Source organism: Phascolarctos cinereus, unplaced genomic scaffold, assembly GCF_003287225.1.
Source record: "Phascolarctos cinereus isolate Bilbo 61053 unplaced genomic scaffold, phaCin_HiC Scaffold_8;HRSCAF=390, whole genome shotgun sequence".
Classification (NCBI taxonomy): Eukaryota; Metazoa; Chordata; class Mammalia; order Diprotodontia; family Phascolarctidae; genus Phascolarctos; species Phascolarctos cinereus.
In genome coordinates, this window is record NW_027556291.1 from 61,431,356 (window position 1) to 61,453,289 (window position 21,934).

Genomic DNA, 21,934 nt, shown 5'->3' on the forward strand with positions numbered 1-21,934 from the left:
TTTGCTCAAGGTCACACAGGGCATCGGTGACAGAGGAAGGACTCGCACCCACGCCTCGTGCCGCCTGAGCCCAGTGCCAGCACACAGTAGGCGCCTGCTGCCTGCCTGGTTGCCAGGGGGGGCCGTTACCAGGCAAGATATGGGACAAAAGGAGGGGGGCCGCTGGTGACGATTACATGGCCCCCGGCCGGGGTAAGGGAACAGGAAGAGTGGGAGGGAGGGAGGGAAGGAGGAAGGGGCGGGGAAGGAGGAAGGGAAGAGGGGGGGAGGAAGGAAGGAAGGAAAGAAAGAGAAAAAGAGGAAGGCAGAGGCAGCGAGCCCGCCCAGCTGCACTCACCTGCGACCGGCCTGAGCCGACGGACGATGGCGGGGCCGGAAGTGCGGCCCCACCCCCAAGCGACCGCCCCCGTGGGCTGCGGAGGCCGGCCTGCCACTTCCGCTGCCTCTCTAGGACGCCTCGGAGGTCTCCGAGTCTCGGTCGTCGTTCCCCTCGCGCACCTGGCCCCACTGGAGGCTCCTTTGCGGAAGTGGGGGACAGTGGGTGCGGAATGCGGCATACATTGCCAAGACGTTTTGTATGGAATATTGCATATGTCCCGGTTCTCCTCCTACCTATCTGACCGCTCCTTCTCTCTCTCCTTTGCTGGATCCTCCTCCAGATCATGCCCTCTAACCCTAGGTATCCCTCTGGATGTTTCTACCCTCTTCTCCCTCTGTGCTACTTCACTTGGTGATGTCATCAGCTCCTGTGGATTTAACAAGGATCTCTATGCTGATCCTGCCCCCAAACTCTTTGCTGACCTTCAGTCTCACATCTCCAACTGCCTTTCAAACATCTCAACCTAGACATCCCAAACTGAACTCATTATCGTATCCGCTGACCCCAACCTCTCCCTTGCCTGTTACTATAGAAAGCAGCTCTATCCTCCCAGTCCTCAGGCTCACAACCCTGGATTCCTCACTGTCTCTCATCTCCCCCCCTCCCCCCCTCAAATCTGTTGCCAAGGTCTATCAATTTCACCTTTGTAACTCCTCTTGAATATTCTCCCTTTTCTCCTGGGACAGTCACACCTGGATTATCACAATAGCCTCATGGGGGCTCTGCCTGCCTCGAGTCTCCCTCCGCTCCAAGCCATTCTCCATTCAGCCACCAAAATGACTTTCCTAAAGTGCAGGTCTGATCACATGCATGATCAATAAACTCCAGGGGCTCCCCATTGCCTCCAGGAGCAGACACAACATGCTGTGTTTGGCATTCAAAGCCCTTCATCACCTAGCCCCCTCCTACCTGTCCAGTCTTCTTACACCTTACTCTACCATACACTCTTTAACCAGTGACATGGGCCTCCTTCCTACTGTACAAACAAAACACTCCATCTCTTTCCTCTCGGCGTGTCCCTCATGCCTAAAATGTTCTCCCTCCTCTGCTCTGGCTACTGACCACCCTGGCATCCTTTAAGTCCCAATTAAAATCCTACCTCCTACAGGAAGCCTTCCCCCAACCCTTCTGAATCTCTCGTTAATTATTTCCTATTTATCCTGTATATAGCTTGTTTGTATATTGTCTGTTGTCTCTCCCATTAGACTCTGAGCTCAAGGGCAGATACTGTCTTTTGCCTCTCTTTGTATCCTCAGTGCTTAGCACAGTGCCTAGCACATAGTAAACACTTAATAAATGTTTATCGATTGGTTGGTTTTTGCATTTTCCTTTTCAATCTCTGTTACAAAGGATGACTCTCTGGGTAGGAGGGGGAGGTATATAGTCAGAAAGGAATATGATGCAAAGGAAAAAAACCATTTTTTTAAAAAAAAACCAGAAAGAGTAAAAGATAGGAGATCTTTTAGATAGTGTGAGACTATCGATATGGAATATTGAACACAACTTTCATGCTGGATGGTTTTTCCTCTTTCTTTGGTAGATGGGATGGCTTTTCCACGAGCCCAGCAAAATCGAAGTTTATCATTGGTAGCAATCTCTGCCAAGTTAACGGGAGTTAGGTGGTATGACAAGTTTCTCCTGAGTTGTATTTCTGATGATTAGATAGTTTAAACAGTTTTCCAGGTAGTTATTTATGATTCATTTCTTCTTTCGATTACTGAACCTTCAAAACTTTTGGCCTCTGGGGAAGAACTTCTTAGGGCAACACATTTCCCTCCTGGGGGTTCCTTTCCCTTCTCTTCTGGGTACATTAATTTTTGCTGTGCAAACCCTTTTTATATTTACTAATCAAATTCACCTTTTTTGTCTCTTATAATTTCTTCTATTTGACACAGATAAGAATTTCGATTTTTTGTGACATCAAAAGCTATTATTATTGTTCTGGTTGATTCACTTGGTATTTATTGTGGTATGCTGTGTGAGATGTCCTAAATGCTATCTATTCTGACTCAAGAGTATGGTCTGAGGAGAAACTGAATAGGTGAAGAATGCCCAGGGTCCAGAATACAGCACACAGCTGGACCTACCCGCCTATCTCTCTATCAATACGTTAGATATTGGAAAGATATTACAAATGAACTGGGAGTTCGGCCCAGATTTGAAGAGGAGTCATCTTTGGGAAAGGGCAGAATGTTTTAATGATGCCAAGATTTTCCCTGCTAAAAGGGCCATCTTTTTAAAAACTGATCGATGAAGCGACTTGTCAAGGCAGCAAAGAAATGCTGAATCCGGGACCAACCTCCTTGTTTCACAGAAAAAGACACTGAAGCCCAAGGAGGGGAAATGACTGGCCTAAGATCACATAGGCAGAGGCAGGATTTGAACCCAGGCCCTCCAAGACCATATCCAGCATTCTTTTTACTGTATTGTCCATATGTTTTTATTTGTCTTCTGATTCCAAGACCAGTGCTTTTTTTTTCTTTTTATAAAAACATTTTATTGATGCTTTTTTTTTCTTCCCCACATGGTCATTTCCTAATATCAACCCCCCACAGTGGCATAGTAGATAAAGTGCTGGACTTGGGAGTCAAGGAATCCTGCATTCAAATCACGCCTCTGACATTTACTAGCTGTGTAAACCCCAGGCAAGTCACTTCACTATCTTGGACCTCAGTTTCCTCATCTATAAAATGAAACACAATGCTTGGCACATAATAGGTACTTAATAAGTCCTGATGAACGACCTCTGAAGTTCTTTCCAACTTTAGATCTGGGATCCTATTGTGTGACCTTGGGCAAGTAATTTCACTTCCCTGGGCCTGAATTTCCTCCTCTTTCTTCCTCTCATCCCCCTTTATTTTTTCCTCTGCAAATTGGAGGATTGGACTAGATGGCCTTCAAGGTCTCTTATGGCTCATAATCCTTAGAACAAAGTTGTAAATTAAGGAAAACCAGGTGACACATTCCCATCATTCACTTCACACCTAGCTTCTGGCCCTCTGAATCAGAGCTTATGAATTCCAAGAGTGGTCATCGCTGGAAAGGTGCCAAAGGAGGTGGGGGACCCCTCGAGGAAAAGGTGGAAAGTGTGAACCAAGGCACTTTGGTGGATGAGGGGAAACTTGTTCCAAAAACCAAGACGGATGCTCTGGGCTGGGGAGGGACAAGGCCAAGCTGGGTTGGAATGAAGGGAAAAGGTGGGAGGAAAAAAAGGATCCCTCCCAAGGCAGCAGTTGTGAATGGGGGTGATTAGGGAAGAGACTAGGAAGTAAGGTGAGGGGACAAATCAGCACAGAGTTAATGAAGTGTGTAGAATTAGTCTGAAGAATGAGTGTTGGCGAAACATTAATTAAGTTTTGCTGGGGTGTTCTAGAGCCAGCTACAAAACAGGGCTCGATTTATTGTTTTGTTGATTGTCTAGACTTAAGAAAGTGATGGAGAAAACTGTTGGGAGTATGTTGTTCGGAGGAGAGCTGGTTGTTAAATATCAGCATACTATTTGTTTGATACCATCATTATAGGCACCTGGCAAATTTACCTCAGGTGTTATAGATTGGGTAACAAGGTTCCCATTGGGGAGAGAAGGCCTGTCAGATTGTGAGCCAGGGTCCTTGGATAAGGGACAGAAGAACATGGCACGATGGAAAGAATGGTGGATTTATGAGCAAGAGAATCTGAGTCCTATAAAGGACCTATTTGTACAAAAATATTTCTAGCAGCTCTTTTTGTGGTGGCAAAGAATTGCAAATTGAGAGGATGCCTATCCATTGGGGAATGGCTGAGCAAGTTGTAGCCTATGATTGGAATGGAATACAATTGTGCTACAAGAAATGATGAGCAGGATGCTTTCAGAAAAACCTGACAAGACTTATATGAACTGATGTAAAATGAAGTGAGCGGAACACTGTAGCCAGTAACAACAATATTGTACAATACTCAACTATGAATGACTTAGCCATTCTCAGCAATACAGTGATCTAAGACAATCCCAAAGAACTCATGATGAAGAATGCTATTCACCTCCAGAGACAGAACTGATGGGGTCTGAATGCAGGTTGAAGAATACTATTTTTTCATTTTCTGTATTTTTTCTCATTTTTTTCCTCTTTGGGTGTGTGTCTTCTTTCATAACATGACTAATATGAAAATGTTTTGCATGATTGAACATGTATAACCCATGCCAAATTGTTTACTATCTCAGAAAGGGGGGAGGTGAGAGGGAGGGAAAAAATTTGCAACTCATCATTTAAAAAAAAATGAATGTTAAAAATTGTCTATATGTAATTGGGGAAAAAATAAATTGTTATTTAAAAAATAGAGAGAAATGATGAGCAGGATGCTTTCAGAAAAACCTGGGAAGATTTATATGAATTTATGCAAACTGAAGTGAGCAGAACCAGGAGAACATTGTACATAATAACAGCAATACTGTAAGATGATCAACTGTGAATGACTTAGCTATTCTCTGCAATATCTAAGACATTTTCAAAGGACTCATGATGAAAAATCCTATCCACCTCCAGAGAAAGAACTGATGGAGTCTGAATGCAGATTGAAGCATACTTATTTTTAACTTTTTTTACTGGTGGTTTTTTTTTGAGGGAGGGACATAGCTAATATGGAAATGTTTTACATAATTTCACATGTATAATGGCTATCATACTGTTTGCTTTCTCAGTGAGTGGAAGAGGGGTTGAGAGAATTTGGAACTCAAATTTTATTTTAAAAAATGTTTTAAATAAACAAATAATTGTGGTGGTGGGTTTTTTTTAAGTGCAGAAAAAAAATTCAAAAACATGGGGCAGTGTGGAAAGTACTGGTTCTGGAGTCAGAGGACCTAGAGTCAAATCTCAGGTCAATTCTATCTTTGTGACCTTAGATAAGTCCCTTCCCCTTGCTGGGCCTCAGTTTCCTCCTCTGTAAAATGAGGTGGGGAATATATAGCCCCTCAGTTTCCTTCCATCTTCTCATCCAGGATCTTATGATCTCAGATGAAAGCTTCCTGGCAGAAACCCAACCTAGAAACATCAATCATTGCTCCAAGAAGGATTAGTCCAATAGCTTTGTTAATTCACATCACTTAATGTGAATCGATGACCTTTAGGTAGTGGACACAGGAGCACAGAAGAAGACATGGGTGATTTCCAGACTTCTTTCCATTCATTTTCATATATAAAAGTTAGGAAAACTGATTATAATCTGACATTTTTTTTTATTAAGAGCTGATTTTGAAAAATGGCTAAACCAATTATGGTGCATGAATGTAATGGAATACTACTGCATCATAAGAAATGGACAGGTTCTGAAAACATTGGCAAGACTCATGGAGAGTGAACAGAACTAGGAGAACAATTCAGAGAATGACGTTATAGAGAAAAACAATTTTGAAAGACTTTCAACTCCAAACAATGCAGTGACAAATTAGGATTCTGGAGACCAGAGGATTAAAATGCAGAATGACACCTACAGTTTTGGACATGGCCAAATGGGAATTTGATTTGTAAGACTGCAATTGTTGCAATGGTTTTCTTTCTTTTTAATTGTTTGATGGGGGACAGGGGAAAGAAGTAGGAAAGGGAGAAAATAAACACGTTTAAAATAAAATAAATTGGTTCAATCCCCATAATCAAATAGCTGCTTATGTGAAATTAGGACTCTATAAAGAAACCCTTCAGTTCCATTCAAACTTAATTATTTGCCCCTAGTGGGGCAGCATCCTAGAAAATGAAGTCAAGTGAGCCTTAGGAAACATTCAAACGACAAGGCTAGTGAAGATGATGGAACTCCAGGTGAGCTACTTAAAACCCTAAATATGCCAGCAAATTTGGAAAACTCAACAGTGGCCACTGGATTGGAAAAGATCAGTTTACGTTCCAATCCTAAAGAAGGGCAATGCCAAGGAATGTTCAAATTACCAAACAATTGTGCTCCTTTCACACGCCAGCAAGATTAGGCTTAAGATTCTGCAAGCTAGGCTTCAGCAATATGTGAACCCAGAATTGCCAGAAGAGCAGGCTGGTTTTTGAAGTCAGAGGAACTAGAGACCAAATTGCCAACATTTACTGGATTATGGAGAAATCAAAGGAGTTCCAGAAAACATCTACTTCTGCCTCGTTGACTACACTAAAGCCTTTGACTGTGTGGATCACAACAAAATGTGGCAAGACCTCAAAGAGATGGGAGTGCCAGGTCATCTTACTTGTCTCCTGAGGAAACTGTATATGGGCCGAGAAACAAGAGTTAGAACCTAACATAGAAAAACTGATTGGTTTAAAACTGGAAAAAGAGTATGACAAGGCTATATATTGTTACCTTATTAATTTAACTCATATGCAGAATATATCATGTAAAATACCAGGCTGGAAGAAGCAAAAGCCAGGATTAAAGTTGCTGAGAGAAACATCAACAATTTTAGATATTCAGATGATGCCATTCTGATGTCAGAAAGTGAAGAGGAAGTAAGAAACCTCTTGATGAGGGTGAAAAAGGAGAATATAAAAGCTGGTCTGAAGCTTAACATAAAAAAAAAAAGATCTTGGCAACTGGTCCCATCATTTTCTAGCAAACAGAGGGAAAAGAAATAGAAGCAGTGTGAGATTTTATATTCTTGGGCTCAAAGATTACTGCAGACAGCAACTGCAGCCATGAAATTAAGATGCTTGTTCCTTGGAAGGAAAGCTATGGCAAATCTGGACAGCATAGTAAAAAAGCAGAGACATCGTCACCTTGTTGACAAAGGTCCATATAGTCAAAGCTATGTTTTTTTCAGTAGCAATGTTATGGCTGTGAGAGTTGAACTATAAGGAAAAGCTGAAAAACTGACACTTTCAAATTATGGTGCTGGAAAAGACTTTTGAAAGTCCCTTGGACAATAAGAAAGTCAAACCAATCGATACTTAAATTAATTCGGGCTATTCACTGGAAGGTCAAATACTGAAGCTGAAGCTTAAATACTTGGGTCATATAATGAGAAAATGGGACTCACTGGAAAAGACCCTGATGTTGGGAAAGATCAAAGGCAAAAGGAGATGGGGACAGCAGAGGATGTGTCATGGAAACAACGAACATGAACTAAGACATCAAGAGATAGCGGAGGACAGAAAGGCTTGGTGTGTGCCATACGGTCCATGGAATCACAAAGAGTTGGACAGGACTCAACCACTATAACAAAGTGGAACAGCAGCACAAAGAATTAATACCAGAAATAAGAAAGGACTTGAAGTTAATGAGGGTGATTTTTAAACAAAACTACTGGGAAGTGACATATCCAAATATGTTTTGTTCCCTTCAATGACTTGGGATCTGACCTAAATGTGCTGCTGAAAACATTTTGCAAACTCAAGAGTTCAGTGGTTATGAGTTGTTGTTTTAAACTTTCTCAGTGGCAGCAAATCTTTATCCACTGAGAGTCAAGTCCAGCACGTGAGACATGAAATTAACCTGGGCACTCCCATTTTTTAAATTTAAAAACACTTTTCCTCATTTTCTGTTCTCTCTCAAACTAGTTCTGCCAGATTCCCCAGAGGGTTTGAGGGGCAGGGCTGGACAAAGTGCATCAATACCTTATGGTGATTACTTTTAAGGGGCCAATCATAGTAGTAGTAGTAGTAGTAGTAGTAGTGGTGGTGGTGGTGGTGGTGGTGGTGGTGGTAGTAGTAGTAGAGAGAACACTAGTCAAAAAACTCAGGTTCCAGTCCTGGCCCTGACGATGATTAATTCTATGGACCCTAGAGGCAGGTAGCTGCTAGAGAACAGGACTCCAAGCCAGGAAGTGCTGGGTCAAAGCCCAGCTTCTGACACATACTACCTGTGTGAACCTAGGCAAGTTAACTTCACTTGGGGACTCTAGGCAATTCTATGAGACTGTAGGCTAGAGAAAAAGGTCCCAACTTGTATTGGTAGAGGGAGTTTCCTTGCTAGGAATTCCCTGTATCAATGAAATCCCAAGTTCAATGCCAACCTCTATCTTGATACCTTAAATCAGGCCTATATAACCTGAAGCTCGCAGACTGGCTGGCCACTTGAGGCACACCAAAGGATTTTAGGCAGCCCACAAAAACATCCTCTACATTTTTCACTGGCCACCCAAAATCCTTTGGTGTGCCTGCAGGCCGCTTATGGTCCACAGTCCACGGGTTGTGCAGGCTTGCCCTAGATAAATCACTTTCAGTTTACTCATCTATAAAATAAGGAAAGGTGCTATTTACCTCACAGGATTATTACGAGGAAAGCAATTTAAGACTAAATGTGAGACATTAATAGGTTACATGTTGTTTTCCTAAAAATGCTTGCATACATAATTAGCCTTTGAATTCATCAGATGGCTTTGTTTTGCAATAGATTTACCTATCTGTTTTTCTTAGGCTCATAATTCTTTCTCAAAACTTTCCTGCTGCAATTATAGCCTATCTTCTCAAAGCAATAAACAAGGTCAGAAATATCCCGAAGTGGTTCTACCTCTTTTTTTTTTTTCTAGGTTAAGTGGTTTTCCTATTTTAGCATGTGGAGGGGAAACATTTCACCATCTCCATCTGTAGACATTAATTTCTGGCAGGAAGACCATGGGTTCTGTATGTAATACTCAGCATAACATGTATGCTTAACCCAAACAATCTATAGAGTGGTTTGGGGATTCTTTTCCTCTTGTTTTCATGACTCCCTCTGAGACACATTCCCCAGGGATTGGAAAAATGCCCATTTTCCAACCAGGAAGGACAGAAAGTCCCTCTGGATCCAGTTCCCACCTCTCTTACGTTGAGACAGGCCCAGCTGCAAAGGGCCTATAGTGACAGAGGGGGCATTGTTCCATTTAGCATTCTCATGATGAGCTGAGTTAGCCTGTTCTAGTCTCATTTCTGCCTTTCCTAAAATGTGCATTATTTGGGGGGGGGGGCAGAAGTGGGTTCCACTGAATTAATATTTACTAAATGCCAGGAGCTTTCTAGTTGGGGCCATGTATTAGTGACTGTCAGGTCTGGCTGTAAAGAAGAGCCTGTTGGCACCCAGAACTGCACCAGAACAACCCAGGACTTGGGTTGCTTGAGTGTCTAGACATCCTCAGGCTTCAATAGTCTTCCTTCCCCCCACCCCCATCCCCAGACAAAATGCAGTTAGTCTTTTACATAGACCTCATTTCATGCTCACAATCACCCGGAGAAGTTGGTATTAAGAAGGTATTATCCCTATTTGGGAGCAAACAAGCACGTCCACATTGACTTTGCCCAAGGCCACACAGCCATGTGGGACATGAACCCAGGTCTTCTTAATTCTTGCCACTACAATTAGTTCTCAGACTATGTTCTAGAGAAGGTGGTAGAAAAGCAACTGAAACCAATTCTTTCTTATTATAAGGGATATCTGCTTGGTGTTCTCTATACCAGAGGGGTCAAATTCAGCTGTGCTGCCTGAACCAGACTCAAATGTAATTAGGAAATATTTAACGAAAGAAATAAAAGTACAATGCAACATAGATAATATTAATTTGTGGTTTTCTAGGTCAATCCGTGGCCTTTAGGGATCACCACTGCTCTATGCCACTAGAGGGAATCCATGGTGGCACCCTTGGACATGCAGAGATTGCCATGAGGGCCATGCCAATAAAGTCTAGTTCCAAGATAGAAAATAGAACAAGGATCAAAGGCTGTGGAAGAAAGGTTGCTAGATGGGAGGAAGAGATAGTGGAGAGCATTCGGGTTATTAACAAAGAAAAAGTAATGTTGTCATGCTATACTACAGACTGACTAAACAGAAAGATGAAACAGAAGAATTTGGGACCTATCACAAGGCAAGCTATGGAAGTGTTGTTCAGTCGTTTTTCAGTTGTGTCTGGTTCCTTGTGACCCCATTTGGGGTTTTCTTGGCAGGGATATTAAAGTGGATTGCCATTTCCTTCTCCAGTGCATTTTACAGATGAGGAAACTGAGGCAAAAAGGGTAAAGTGACTTGCCAAGGGTCACACTGCTATGTCTGAGGCCAGATTTGAACTCAAGAAGATGAGTCTTGCTGGTTCCAAGCCCAGTGCTCTAACCACTGTGCCACCCAGCTGCCACAGTTAGAGAAGTAATGGGGGCCAATTTTCCAGACAGGCTGGAATTCTCTCTGAAAAGGAGATGATTTCTTGACATGCCTTAATGATGATTTCATACCACAAAAAGTAGAATCAATGAGGAAAACTTCTCTTTTTGGACACAAGTTTCACTAAAGAGTATCTGGTTGCTAGGATTAGGGGTGGGGTGTTGAGGGAAAGGTGGAATGACTGTCCTATCTCAGAATTTGTGACAGAAGGAATGCCAGGCAGAGATACGTACCCTACATTGGCACACAATGACATGTACCTTAGATTCCAGGAGTGGCTATTTCAGAGGATTCCGAGAAAGGTTAAGTAAGATCCTATGGCCTAAAATTCTATAGGGTAAGTCAGCTCTCAAGAATGAAATTCTGAAGACCCAAACAGAAACAATTCCAGTAAAGAAAAGAAGGAGTGATCTAAAAGAGACCAGTGTGGACACACAGGAAAACTGATCAACCAAGACATTTCTTAAAATGCTTGTACAAAAGACAGAAACAAAAGCAACCAGCAGAGGATAAATACAAAAGCATGTCACGGTCCTAGAAGAAGAGTGGTCTGAGGTGGTCATTCTGAAGTCATGGAGAATCAGATGGTTTGGGGCTTCTTTTTTTAAGCTTTATTGGGGAAAAGAACCAAGAAGGGACAGGGTGGATGCTCAGAGATGATGGGCTAATGATATACAATGGAGAGAAGACAGAGCTGCTTTATTATGCATTTGTTTCTGACTTCTCTGGACTGAGGTCAGACCAAATATGGTTAGTAAGGAATACAAAGGCAAGCAAAGTAATGAGACAGTAAAGTGATCCACTAGCTGCTCTTGGTAAGTCTAAACCACATGGCCCAGAGGAATCACATCCTCCAGGACTGCAAGAACTGACAGATGAAATGCCTGAGCCACCATCAAATGATACCTGAATCATAACAGAGAACAGGACAGCTGCTGCAGAATTGAAGGGCAAATGTCCCAACTTACAAAAAAGGAAAGAGAACAGTTTGCTAACTGGAAGCCATGCTTGACTTTGACCCCTGGAAAAGGTATTAATACTATTATTGTTATAATTATTAAAAGAATGGTTCATGATGGAAGTCATCACAAAGAGCCAGAATGCTTTTCTCAAGAATAGGTCATGCCAGACTAACTTGTCTTTTTTTTTTTTAAACGGTTACTAGACTTGATTGGAGAATACAATATAATTTTCCTAGATTTGAGTGACTAAAATTTAGTCAGTCATTTGACAATGTCTCTCATGCTAACTTTGTGGAAGAGTTAAGTGAGCTAGGTGCTAGTATAGATGGATCTGGAACTGTATGGACAGGTCAGAGTAGTCATGGATGGCTCCATGGCAATTTGGAAACACGTCTCCAGTGGAATGCCTCAAAGATCTGCGGTAGGTTCTGTGATGCCTAACATTTTAACCAATGATTTGAGATTAAGGGATTGATGGGTGTGCTTATCAAATCTGCAAACAACACAAAGCTGCTGGGAGAAACTGGGCTAAAATGAGCAAGACGAAATTGAATAGGGAGAAAGGCAAAGTCATACTCTTGGATTCAAAAAATCAACATCCTAAATACAAGATGTGGGTAGAATGGCTAGACAGAGGTTTGCCTGAAAAAGATTTTGGGGTTTTAGCAGGCTACACACGTGCTTAACAGTATGATATGGCAGCTGGCAAAGCTAATATGATCTTAAAGAGTGCATTAAGATTCAACAAGCACTTACTAAGCACATGGTGTATGTCAGGCACCGTGAGAAGTGCTAGGGACACAAAGACAGGCAAAGCAACAGAAAAGGAACTTCTATTCTAATGGAGAGCCCCAGTGTGCAGGTCTAGGGAGGTCCCACTACTCTGCACCCTGCTCAGACTACATCTGGAGTATGGTGGTTGGTTCTGGGTGCCACATTTTAGGAAGGATGTGGATGACTGTCCAGAGGACAACCAAGATGGTGAAGAGAGTGGAGTTCATGCCATCTGATTGGCTAAAGGAATAAAAAAGCATGTCATGGCCTCCCTGTGGGTAGAGTGTCAAGAAGGATAATGTACAGAATGGAAATATTTATCATGAAAAGACTTGGTTGGTATGTATATCTTAGATCTAGAGCTGTGGAAGGGCCCTCCGGGGCCATCTAGTACAACCTCTTCATTTTACAGAGGAGGAAACTGAAGCCCTCCCTGAGGAGGTGAAAGGGACTCCTGTGAGATTACACATCAGACCCTAGATAAAGACTTCCCAACTCGGAGGTCCTGTGGAATTATGTATGGGACTCCCCGAATTCTAGTTACAGGTAGCATTGTGGAAATGGAGTTAAAGGTCCAGCAAAGCTCAAGCCTGATTAGATGTTTTGCTTGCCCAGGGCTTTTTGGCAAGGGTAACCCTAAAACTACCTTCTGAACCCCTTCTCTGACTCACCCTCAGGGAATAATTCAATAAGCACCTTACTTCTAAGTTATAATCTTAGTTGCCCTACTCACCTTGTCCCCAATAACACTGCAATTATTTTTAATTTTCTTGCAACTATGATTTGAAAATATTGTGTGTGTGTGTGTGTGTATACACACACACACATAAAATTTGTTGTGTTAGACATTTACACAGGATTTGGTACCCCAGTAAATGATCACTTTGTGAGTTTCATTTGAAACTTGAAAAAAATGTATATTTCCCGTCTCTTCCATGTATTTCACTACATACTAAATAGCTTAGACCTGTGATTTCTTTATTCTAGATTTGTCACTCTCTAGTAACAATGGAGTGTCAAAGTTGCCAATTATATCTTTCATCTGATTCTTGTGATACTGATAATCTTTAAAAACTGGCTTGCTATTACTATTTCTGTCTTCACTTTGTCTCTTGGTTCTTTTATATTGAAAAATTTTTAATCAAATCCAGTTCTCTGATTTGGTAACTATGTCCCTTTCAACATTACATAACGCTCTTGCCTGTCTCTTTCAAGGTATTCTGATTGGAATTAAAATTTATTTCATATTACTACTGTTTCTATTCTAACACCTAAAGTTGTATAACATATTTTAGACCAAGATTTCAAATTTTAGTCCACTGCCATTTTTTTTTACATTGTATTAGCTTGCATTGCAAACTATGTTTTTTTAAAAATCCATTCCATACCATTATCCCTTTTAATAGGAGAATTCAGATCCTTAACATTTAACATCATTAAGTATTAAATTGAATTTGTCTCTGGCATTACTTTTTCTATTTTTCTTCTCAATGTTGTCTAGAAGAAGTGATCTCTACTTATTTTTCTGTAACTATTTCTACTAAAACTCACGAATAAATCTGTTTGTCTGTTAAAGTACTAACTCTGTATAATTCCCTGTGACTTGATTCTTTTTTTTGTTAAATAGATGAGCTTTGCTTTAAGAAGCACTGGCTCCTCTCCTTTTCCTCTTCCTTTATTTCTTGACAATTTTTAAATGACTTTTTCTTCCAAAAACACAAAAACCCTAAACAGTTTAACTCTTCTTTTTCATCACATTTTTTTAAAATGTCAGATATAAATGTTTATATTTCTCTTATAAAATCTTAATCATTTTGCTTTGCAATCAACTATGTGTAACCACATGTTTAAATTATCCTGTACCAACTATTTGTTTGGACTTTTCAATGGTCAACTTTTGCCAAATTCTTTTGAAGTTATCTTGGTTGCTCAACATCATTTTTATGCCTTCAAACAAAATGTTCAAATTTGTAAATGTAAGAAATGTAACTTTCAGATCCAAGCCTATTCTTTTAAAATTTTTGCCATTTCCTCCTTGTCATGGCTGAGAAATTTGGAGATTTTGATCTGTACTTGAAATATTATTTTTTTTCTTCATCATTCTGAAATTTAGTAAGTTACATGTTTTCTGGATGTGAACATGGGATATTTTCAGGCCAGAGTCCTCAAGTTCTGCACAACTGCACAGTGATGCCTGGTGGTATCTATTCTGTTAAGTGTTCTCCAATTACTTCATCAAAAATGGAGTCTGGTTTTTCTTTTGTGATACCTTCTGGGAGCCCAAGTAGCATATTGTTTTATCTGCCAAATCTTTAGCTACTTTTTGGACTTGTCCAATTGTACTGGAAGGAAACACAGATGCACGTCTTGCAACTGTATCAAGAGACATCATGCCATCTGTACTGGAGAAAACACTCGATTTGGAGTTGGAAGACATGGCTTTCAGACCTTACCACTTATGAGCTGTGCAACCTCGGGCAAGTTATTTGACTTCTAGGATCCTATTCCTTCCTCTGTAAGACTGGACTAGGGTTATATAGACCATATGGTAAGAATAATGACAGCTGACATTATGTCACTTTAAAGTTTGTAAATGTCATTTGCATAAGATTTACATGTTATTTCATCTGATCCTCAACAGTATGAGGAAGATACTGCAGATATCATCATTATATGAGAAACTGAAGCTCTGGGAGATTAGGTGATTTGTCTGTGATCACTAAGCTAGTCGAATATTAAAAGTAAGCTTTAATCACAGGTATCCAAAATTCAGTCCTTTTTACTAACTCACATTGCCTTGAAAGGTCTGTTAAGGATTAAATGAGATCTAGGGTGTAAAATACTAGAACAATATTATCTATTATTATTCATTCAACTTTGCTCAGATAATTACTTTTGTGTCTACTGTCATTTTAATTTTCCGTGCTCTTTTGCACTGAGAGGCAGCTTGGAGTGGTAGTTGTAATGCTTCTCAAAGTGTGGTAGGGGGAATCTCTGGGTGTCCCTGAAACCATTTCAGGGTATGCATAAGGCCAAAACTAGTTTCATAATAATACTAAGACATTTTAATTCCTAATATGGTCATATTTGATAAATATAACCCACATAAAAGGTCTTTGGAGGGGAGAGGTCCTCAAGAATTTTTAAAAGCACAAAGGTGTCCTGAGACCAAAAAGTTCGAGAACCACTGGAGTAATATATGGAGAAATAGTCTCAGGGCTACGGAGATGTGGATTCAAACCCTACCTCTGACATCAAACAGCTGTGTGAGGCTGGGCAAGTACTCTAGGTAAGTTTCTAAGACTACAAGTTGCAGAGAGGGAATTTACCATTCCAACTTGCATTGGTAGACCGAGTTTCCTGAGCTATGCCAACAAAGTCACAAGGCTGGTCCCTATCTTTGCTTTACATTTTCCTTCTATCTCTTCCTTGGCTTTTTTTGTGGCTGAATTAGAATCTTCCTTTAATGCAATCATCCAATTTATTTTCCCAGTATTTGTGGGACTGATTCTGCTGGCATTTCTGTCTTCATTTTGTCTCTTGGTTCTTTTATTTTGAAAAATTTAAAAACAAATCCAGTTCTTTGACTTGATAACTATGTATTGGACAGTATTATTCTTTCCCACCTTGAATAACTTGAGACTTAAGGTAACCCTCTTTCCTTCTCCTTCAGTGGAGGTCATCCCTGAAGGTGGGATCAGAATGGAAGATCAATGAATTTGGAATAAGAGGACTTGAGTTCCAATCCTAGCTCTGAGTAACCTTGGAAAAGTCCTTCAATTTCCTCGGAATCTGTCTCCTCATCTGTGAAATGCAGGCAGTTTTCTACTCCAACTCCAACTCTGATTCTCCAATTCCAGCCCCAGCCCAGAGGCCAGGTACAGTAGTTGCTGTCAGATGCTTACCAGGCTGTGATCCACTGTTGCCCAAAAGGGGGCCTGCCCTTTCATTCTTCTCTTGCTTCTTGGCCTACCTACATGACAGGCCTGGGCAGCAGCTCAATCTCCTTCTCAGACCCTTTGCTCCTAGTCCCAGGGTTACAGCTCCAGGCCTTGCTCCCTTCTCTACCTCCTTTCTGGTAGTGGTGGTGGTGGCACTGGCTTCAGGCTTCCCCTTCTTAGTTTGAGGGGTTAATTCTGTTATACCCCTACAGTTTTTGTTTAAGGAATTTGGGGGAAGCTAGTTCCCTGGAAGTCTCTGGTTCAAGACAGTTAGGGTTTCTCTCCATGATGCATATTCTAAGAGGCATTAAAGGCCAAGTTCTACCTGAAGGATTTTTCAATGACAGACAACATTTCTCTCCACTGAGAATAATGGTATACAATATAAAGTCTGTCAGCTGAGTGACATCTCTCCTGTATTAATCACATTCACAGAATTTCTCTCCACTGTGAACTTTCTGATGTCGAATAAGATGTGAGTTCCTACTGAAGGCTTTTTCACATTCATTACATTCATAGGGTTTCTCCCCACTATGGATTCTATGATGCCGAATCAGGTGTGATCTCCCCCCAAAGGCCTTCCCACACTCATTGCATTCATAGGGTTTTTCTCCATTATGTATACTATGATGATCATTAAGAGCTGATCTCCACCTGAAAGTTTTCCCACATTCGTTGCACTCATATGGTTTCTCGCCACTATGAATTCGCTGATGTCCGATAAGATATGAGCTCCTACTGAAGGCTTTCCCACATTCAGTACATTCATAGGGTTTCTCTCCACTATGAATTTTTTGATGTTGAATGAGGTGTGAACTCCAGATGAAGGCAATCCCACATTCATTACATTTATAGGGCTTGTCTCCACTGTGAATTTTTTGATGTCCAATAAGGGATGATCTCTGACTGAAGGCTTTCCCACATTCGGTACACTCATAGGGCTTTTCTGCATTGTGAATACTCTGATGTCGAATGAGATGTGAGCTTCTGCTGAAGGCTTTCCCACATTCATTACATTTATAGGGTTTCTCAGTCCTATGATTTCTCATGTGTCTCACGCATTCTGAATTTTGCTTGAGGGTATGGTTATATGAATTATAACTCTGGGGCTGCTCCCTCATCAGATCTCCCTTGTGGGTAATCGGATGGCGGCTTGGCTCACAGCTCCACTCCCGCCCACGGGACTCACGGTTGCTCTCCTCTGTGACCCTTTTCCTGGGGGTGACAGTCATAACAAGCCTGGTACTTGGGGGCTGCGAAGGGGAATACCTCAGCCTCTTCTCTGCTGGGTTTTGTTGGGGCCCCTCTAACCTGCTAAGATAGGCAAGGTTTGTAGGTTCCCAGCCTTGTTCCCTAGGGATCCCTGCCAATAAAATCCACTGAGATTCATCATTAGCTACTTCCTGATTATGAAGAGATTCCATGTTACCCTTCTCAGGCCCATCATCTGAAACAAAAAGAACAAAACACAAATGTCACCTATTCTCTATAGCGCGAGCAAGATCATCTAGGTTTCAGCAAGGCATTTGAGAGACTATTTCATGAAATGATTGTGGCCAACATGAAAACATATGGACTGGATGATGATGCTGTTAAATGGATGAGGAGCTGTCTAAAGTGCCCCGACCTAGAGGACAGTGATTACTGGGCTGCAAATTGTCAGATGACAATCTGAGGGGATGTCTCTGATGTAGTGCCACAGGGATCTAGCCTCTGCACAATTCTGTTCAATGCTTTTATCAGTGAATTTGATGAAGGTAGCAGATGGCACGTTTGTGAAACTGGCGAACGACACAAAGCCAGAAGGCACAGCTATGTGGAATATGGAATGAAAGACCCAGGGTCCAAAAAGCTGACAGGTTGGAACAGTGAACTCAGTCTAAGAAGATGAAGATTAAATAAGGATGAAAGTGAAACACTTAACTTGAATTAAAAAAAACTAATTGCATGAGTAGAAGATGTGAGAGGCCTAGCTAGAAACAGATTCTACACAGATTGAATGCGCTACTTTAGTAGGGGGGAAGACACGTGTTACTAGAGGCCTTCAAGCAGAAGGTAGCTGGGGATGCTGGAAGTCCAAAGCCACGTTTGGGGTAGAGGCGAGGTCAGATGACTGTTCTTCCCAAGACTCACTTCTGCTCTTTCCTCAATCCTAAACAAAAGCCTCTCTTCTTAAATTAGCTTTATAAATACGGCAGTATCACGCATCTTAGCCATTTCAAAGGTAAGAAACATTTCAGAGTCAAATTTGAAGAACTATAAACACCCAGACACCTCCACTTAAAAACTTACCCATTTGAACATCAGTACTGAAGCAAACCTTGGCTTTTCTTACTTATCCTGCTTTAAGAAGAAGCTTTTATTTTTCTTCTAAGAAGCCTGCCTCCAGCTTCTAATACCTGACTTTTAGCTCTGACTGCCCAAGTGAAAATTTCTTATCTATGTTCTGTTCGTTCCAGGGACCAAACATCCCTGCATGACATTCGTTCAACTGTGAAACTGCTTCTTTCTCCCATGGTTTTCCCAGCTACCCTATGCTTCAGCACTTGGCCAGAAGGCAGAGTTGGGGGTTTTTTTGGGGGGGAGGGGCTGGTGGCGAGCAGCTTTTTTTAAAAAAACTACTCAATGTTCCCTGGAAACAGCTTTAAGAGCCCCCTCCTACATCCAAACCAATTGATGTCTAAGTTATTTTGCTTCCAATTCTTTAGGATTCATCGTTGGCTTGCCCAACACATGCCCTGGTCTCCATCACAGGCCACTTTGTAAAGTGGCTCTCTTTGACTTTGTCCTGGCAGAACATTAACAATACATTGGAAGAACGCTGAAGTAGAGACCCACAGTGGTTTTCTCTCAAAGCTGGGCAGCTCCCCACGTGGCCTGTTAAGCCAGAAAGAGAAGTGGAACTTGGGAAAAACAGGGCAGGGCAATACAATAAGGTAACAGAAAAAGCTGGCACAAGCTTTCCTTCCTGCCAAACAGTATGGACAGGAAGTCTGCTTAGGGACTGGGGGCTGTGGGGGCAGGAATAACTACTTGGCATTATGAGTGGAAAGAGGAATGTCTACCTATATAGGAGGTGTGAAAAAACAGACCCTATAGAGTTTGGAAAGAGGTGTTCTCAAGAAGGGAATTCAGGAGAGTCCCGCCCCCACGCCTACAGCCATGTGCTCACTGTCCACATTGCCAGCCTCTTGGCCTCACAGCAGCTCACAGAGCTAGACTGAAGCCCCACCTCCACAATATGCTCCCCTCAGGGGCTCTGGCCCACACATGACTCTCCTTTTTGAATCCTTCTGGCATTTGTTATCTGTAACATGTAACACATACCTTTGGACAAAGTGTTCTGTTCTCTGACCGATGTTTTTCAGCGATTTATATTACGTGATTTTTTTTTTTTTGGCCCAAACCTGTGGTTTCATCAGCGTAGGGAACTGAGTCCTCAGAGAAGACAACCTCCCTTACCAATGCCTAAGGCACCGAGAGATGAAGGACCGGCCCAGGGCCCTACAGCCAGGTCAGGTCAGAGGAGGCCCTCAGCCCCAGACCTTCCTGATTCTGATGTCAGCTCTCCAGGCACTACACCAATGGTATTTCTTATTATGAGAGAGAGAAATGACACTGCCTTAGACACTATTAGGGCCAAAAGAGACATGAGAAATCAACTGCCTTATCCTAAAGGTGACAGGAGTGAGGCCCAGATTAGAAATGACTCCCCCAAGGTCACAGAGCTCTCTCCACCCACCACCCAATTTTACTTTCTTAATTAGATCTCAAAGCTCTCTGCTCACTTGGGCCAAATCTTAAGCTTCCTCAGTTTGTATGCCATAGCACCTACCACTGGTAAGTCTCCAGGCACTCAATAATGCTGGGGGGTTGACATCACTGCCTCACTCACCAGGCCAGGTGGTCTGATCGTCTTCTGTTCCCTGCAGATCTGGGACCCAGGGCATTTTTCCTTGCTCCAGCTGGGAGATCATTTCAGGCTTGCAAAGAGAAAGACCTGCTCATGTGGAAAGAAGAGAGACATGAAATCCCTCACCACTCCCTCAAGTGATCACCCTAGAGCTTTCCTCCTACCCCAGCCAAATTTCTGGAAAAGGAAGGAAACACACATTTCTTAGGCACTTAATAGGTACCAGGCACTGTGCTAAGGGTGGGGGATACCAAGAAAAGCAATCCCTCCCCACAAGGATCTTACATCCAACATCCTAACAGAGGAAGACCACACATATATACACGCACGTGCACACACATACGCACATAAATGCACACACACAGCCTGTATTTATTGCTTCCTCTTTCTCAGTTCCTATTCATTCCTACCCCCTGTATTTTGGCTTCCATCCCCACCACTCAACTGAAATTCCTCTCTCCAAGGTCCCCAGTGCTGGTGGTTTTTATTGGTAAGTCAAATGGCCTTTTCTTGATCCTCAACCTTCTTGACCTCTCCAAAGCCTCTGACACTGCTGACTTCTCCATCCTGGATCCTCTATCCTCTCTGGGTCTGCGTGGCATTGTATTGCTATGGTTCTTTGCAAATCAATCCTCAGTCTTCTTTGCTGGCTCACCAACTTTATTCTACTCCCTAGGCATGGGTGGACTCCAGGGTTTTGTCCTGGGCCTTTTCCTCTTCTCTCCTGAGGGTTACACTATCATCTCTATGACTCCCACACCCACACATCTTGTCCTAACCTGACTCCTGAGCTCTAGTTTCACATCTCCAACTGCCTACTGGTCCCACCACATTCCCTTGCACATCCAGAGGCATCTCAAACCCAACATGTACAATATAGAACTCGTGATCTTTCTCCCTAAAGCCGCCCCTCCCCTCCTAACTTTCCTATTTCTGTCACAGGCACCACGTTCTTCAAGTCACCAAGGCTCCCAGTCCAAGTGTAACCTGTGACTCTTCACTAGGCCCTGCCTAGGCCCTCCATCCCGTCCCCCCCCGCCCCAGCCAATCAGTTGCTAAGTCTTAGACTCCACCTCACCATCTCTTGTCTCCATCCCCTTCTTTCTACTCATTCTATGACCATGTTCATTACGGCCCCCATTGCCTCTTGCCTGGACTATTGAAAACAGCATCCTAAGAGGCACCCCCAAGGTAGCCCCACGTCTAGCCTCTCCCCTCTCCAGTCCAGATATTCATCTGCCAATGTGATTTTCTTCAGGCTCCTGTCTGACCCCTCTGCTCAAGAGACTCCAGGGGCTCCCCCATTGCAAGTGTCAGGAAAGAAACTGCTCTGTTTGGAATTTCAAGCCCTTCCCAGTCTGTTTTGTGCCTGCCTTCCCAGGCTGGCCACACGCTATACCTCTATGGTCTGGCACCGCGCACCGCCACCCTAGCCTGTTTTATTCCTCCTCCCATTACAGTGGCTACCTGGACAAAGTGGGTGGGCAGAAGGATTGAGGAAGCTACCAAGAGACCATCCCATAGAAGCCCAGGTATTTCTGGAGCAGCCTATTAAAACTAAGAGGAAAGAGGCAGCTAGAAGGTGACGTGCTGGGCATAGAAGGATAATGAGTTTGTTTGCCTGGCTAGAGAATGGCAAAATCAAAGGAATGAGGAGGCCTGTACCAGGAACCTGGGAGAATTCCAAGGAACGAGGCCAATGGAAAACATCAATTAATTAACATTTATTAAGTGCCTATTATGTAGCAGGCACTGTGCTAAGTGCCAAGGATACAAAAAGAGGCAAAAGCCAGTCCCTGCCTTCAAGAGGCTTACAAAAGCTGCCTATTTCCAACTCCAAGTCACTCTGAGCTGTGAAAGGGTGAATGAGGTCTACACAGCATTTTCCCTA

General features: G+C 42.4%; 1 protein-coding gene across 1 annotated transcript in view; it reads right to left on the reverse strand.

Annotated features, from left to right (window-relative positions):
- Nucleotides 1-21,934, reverse strand: part of LOC110194759 (uncharacterized) — a 57,585-nt gene that overhangs the window by 16,725 nt on the left and 18,926 nt on the right. Inside the window, exons 4-6 of the mRNA XM_020967281.2 lie at nucleotides 20,026-20,130; nucleotides 16,553-17,577; nucleotides 338-447 (exon numbers count right to left, since the gene is read on the reverse strand). Coding sequence (XP_020822940.1) covers nucleotides 338-447; nucleotides 16,553-17,577; nucleotides 20,026-20,130 — 1,240 coding nt within the window. The remainder of the gene's footprint in view (nucleotides 1-337; nucleotides 448-16,552; nucleotides 17,578-20,025; nucleotides 20,131-21,934) is intronic.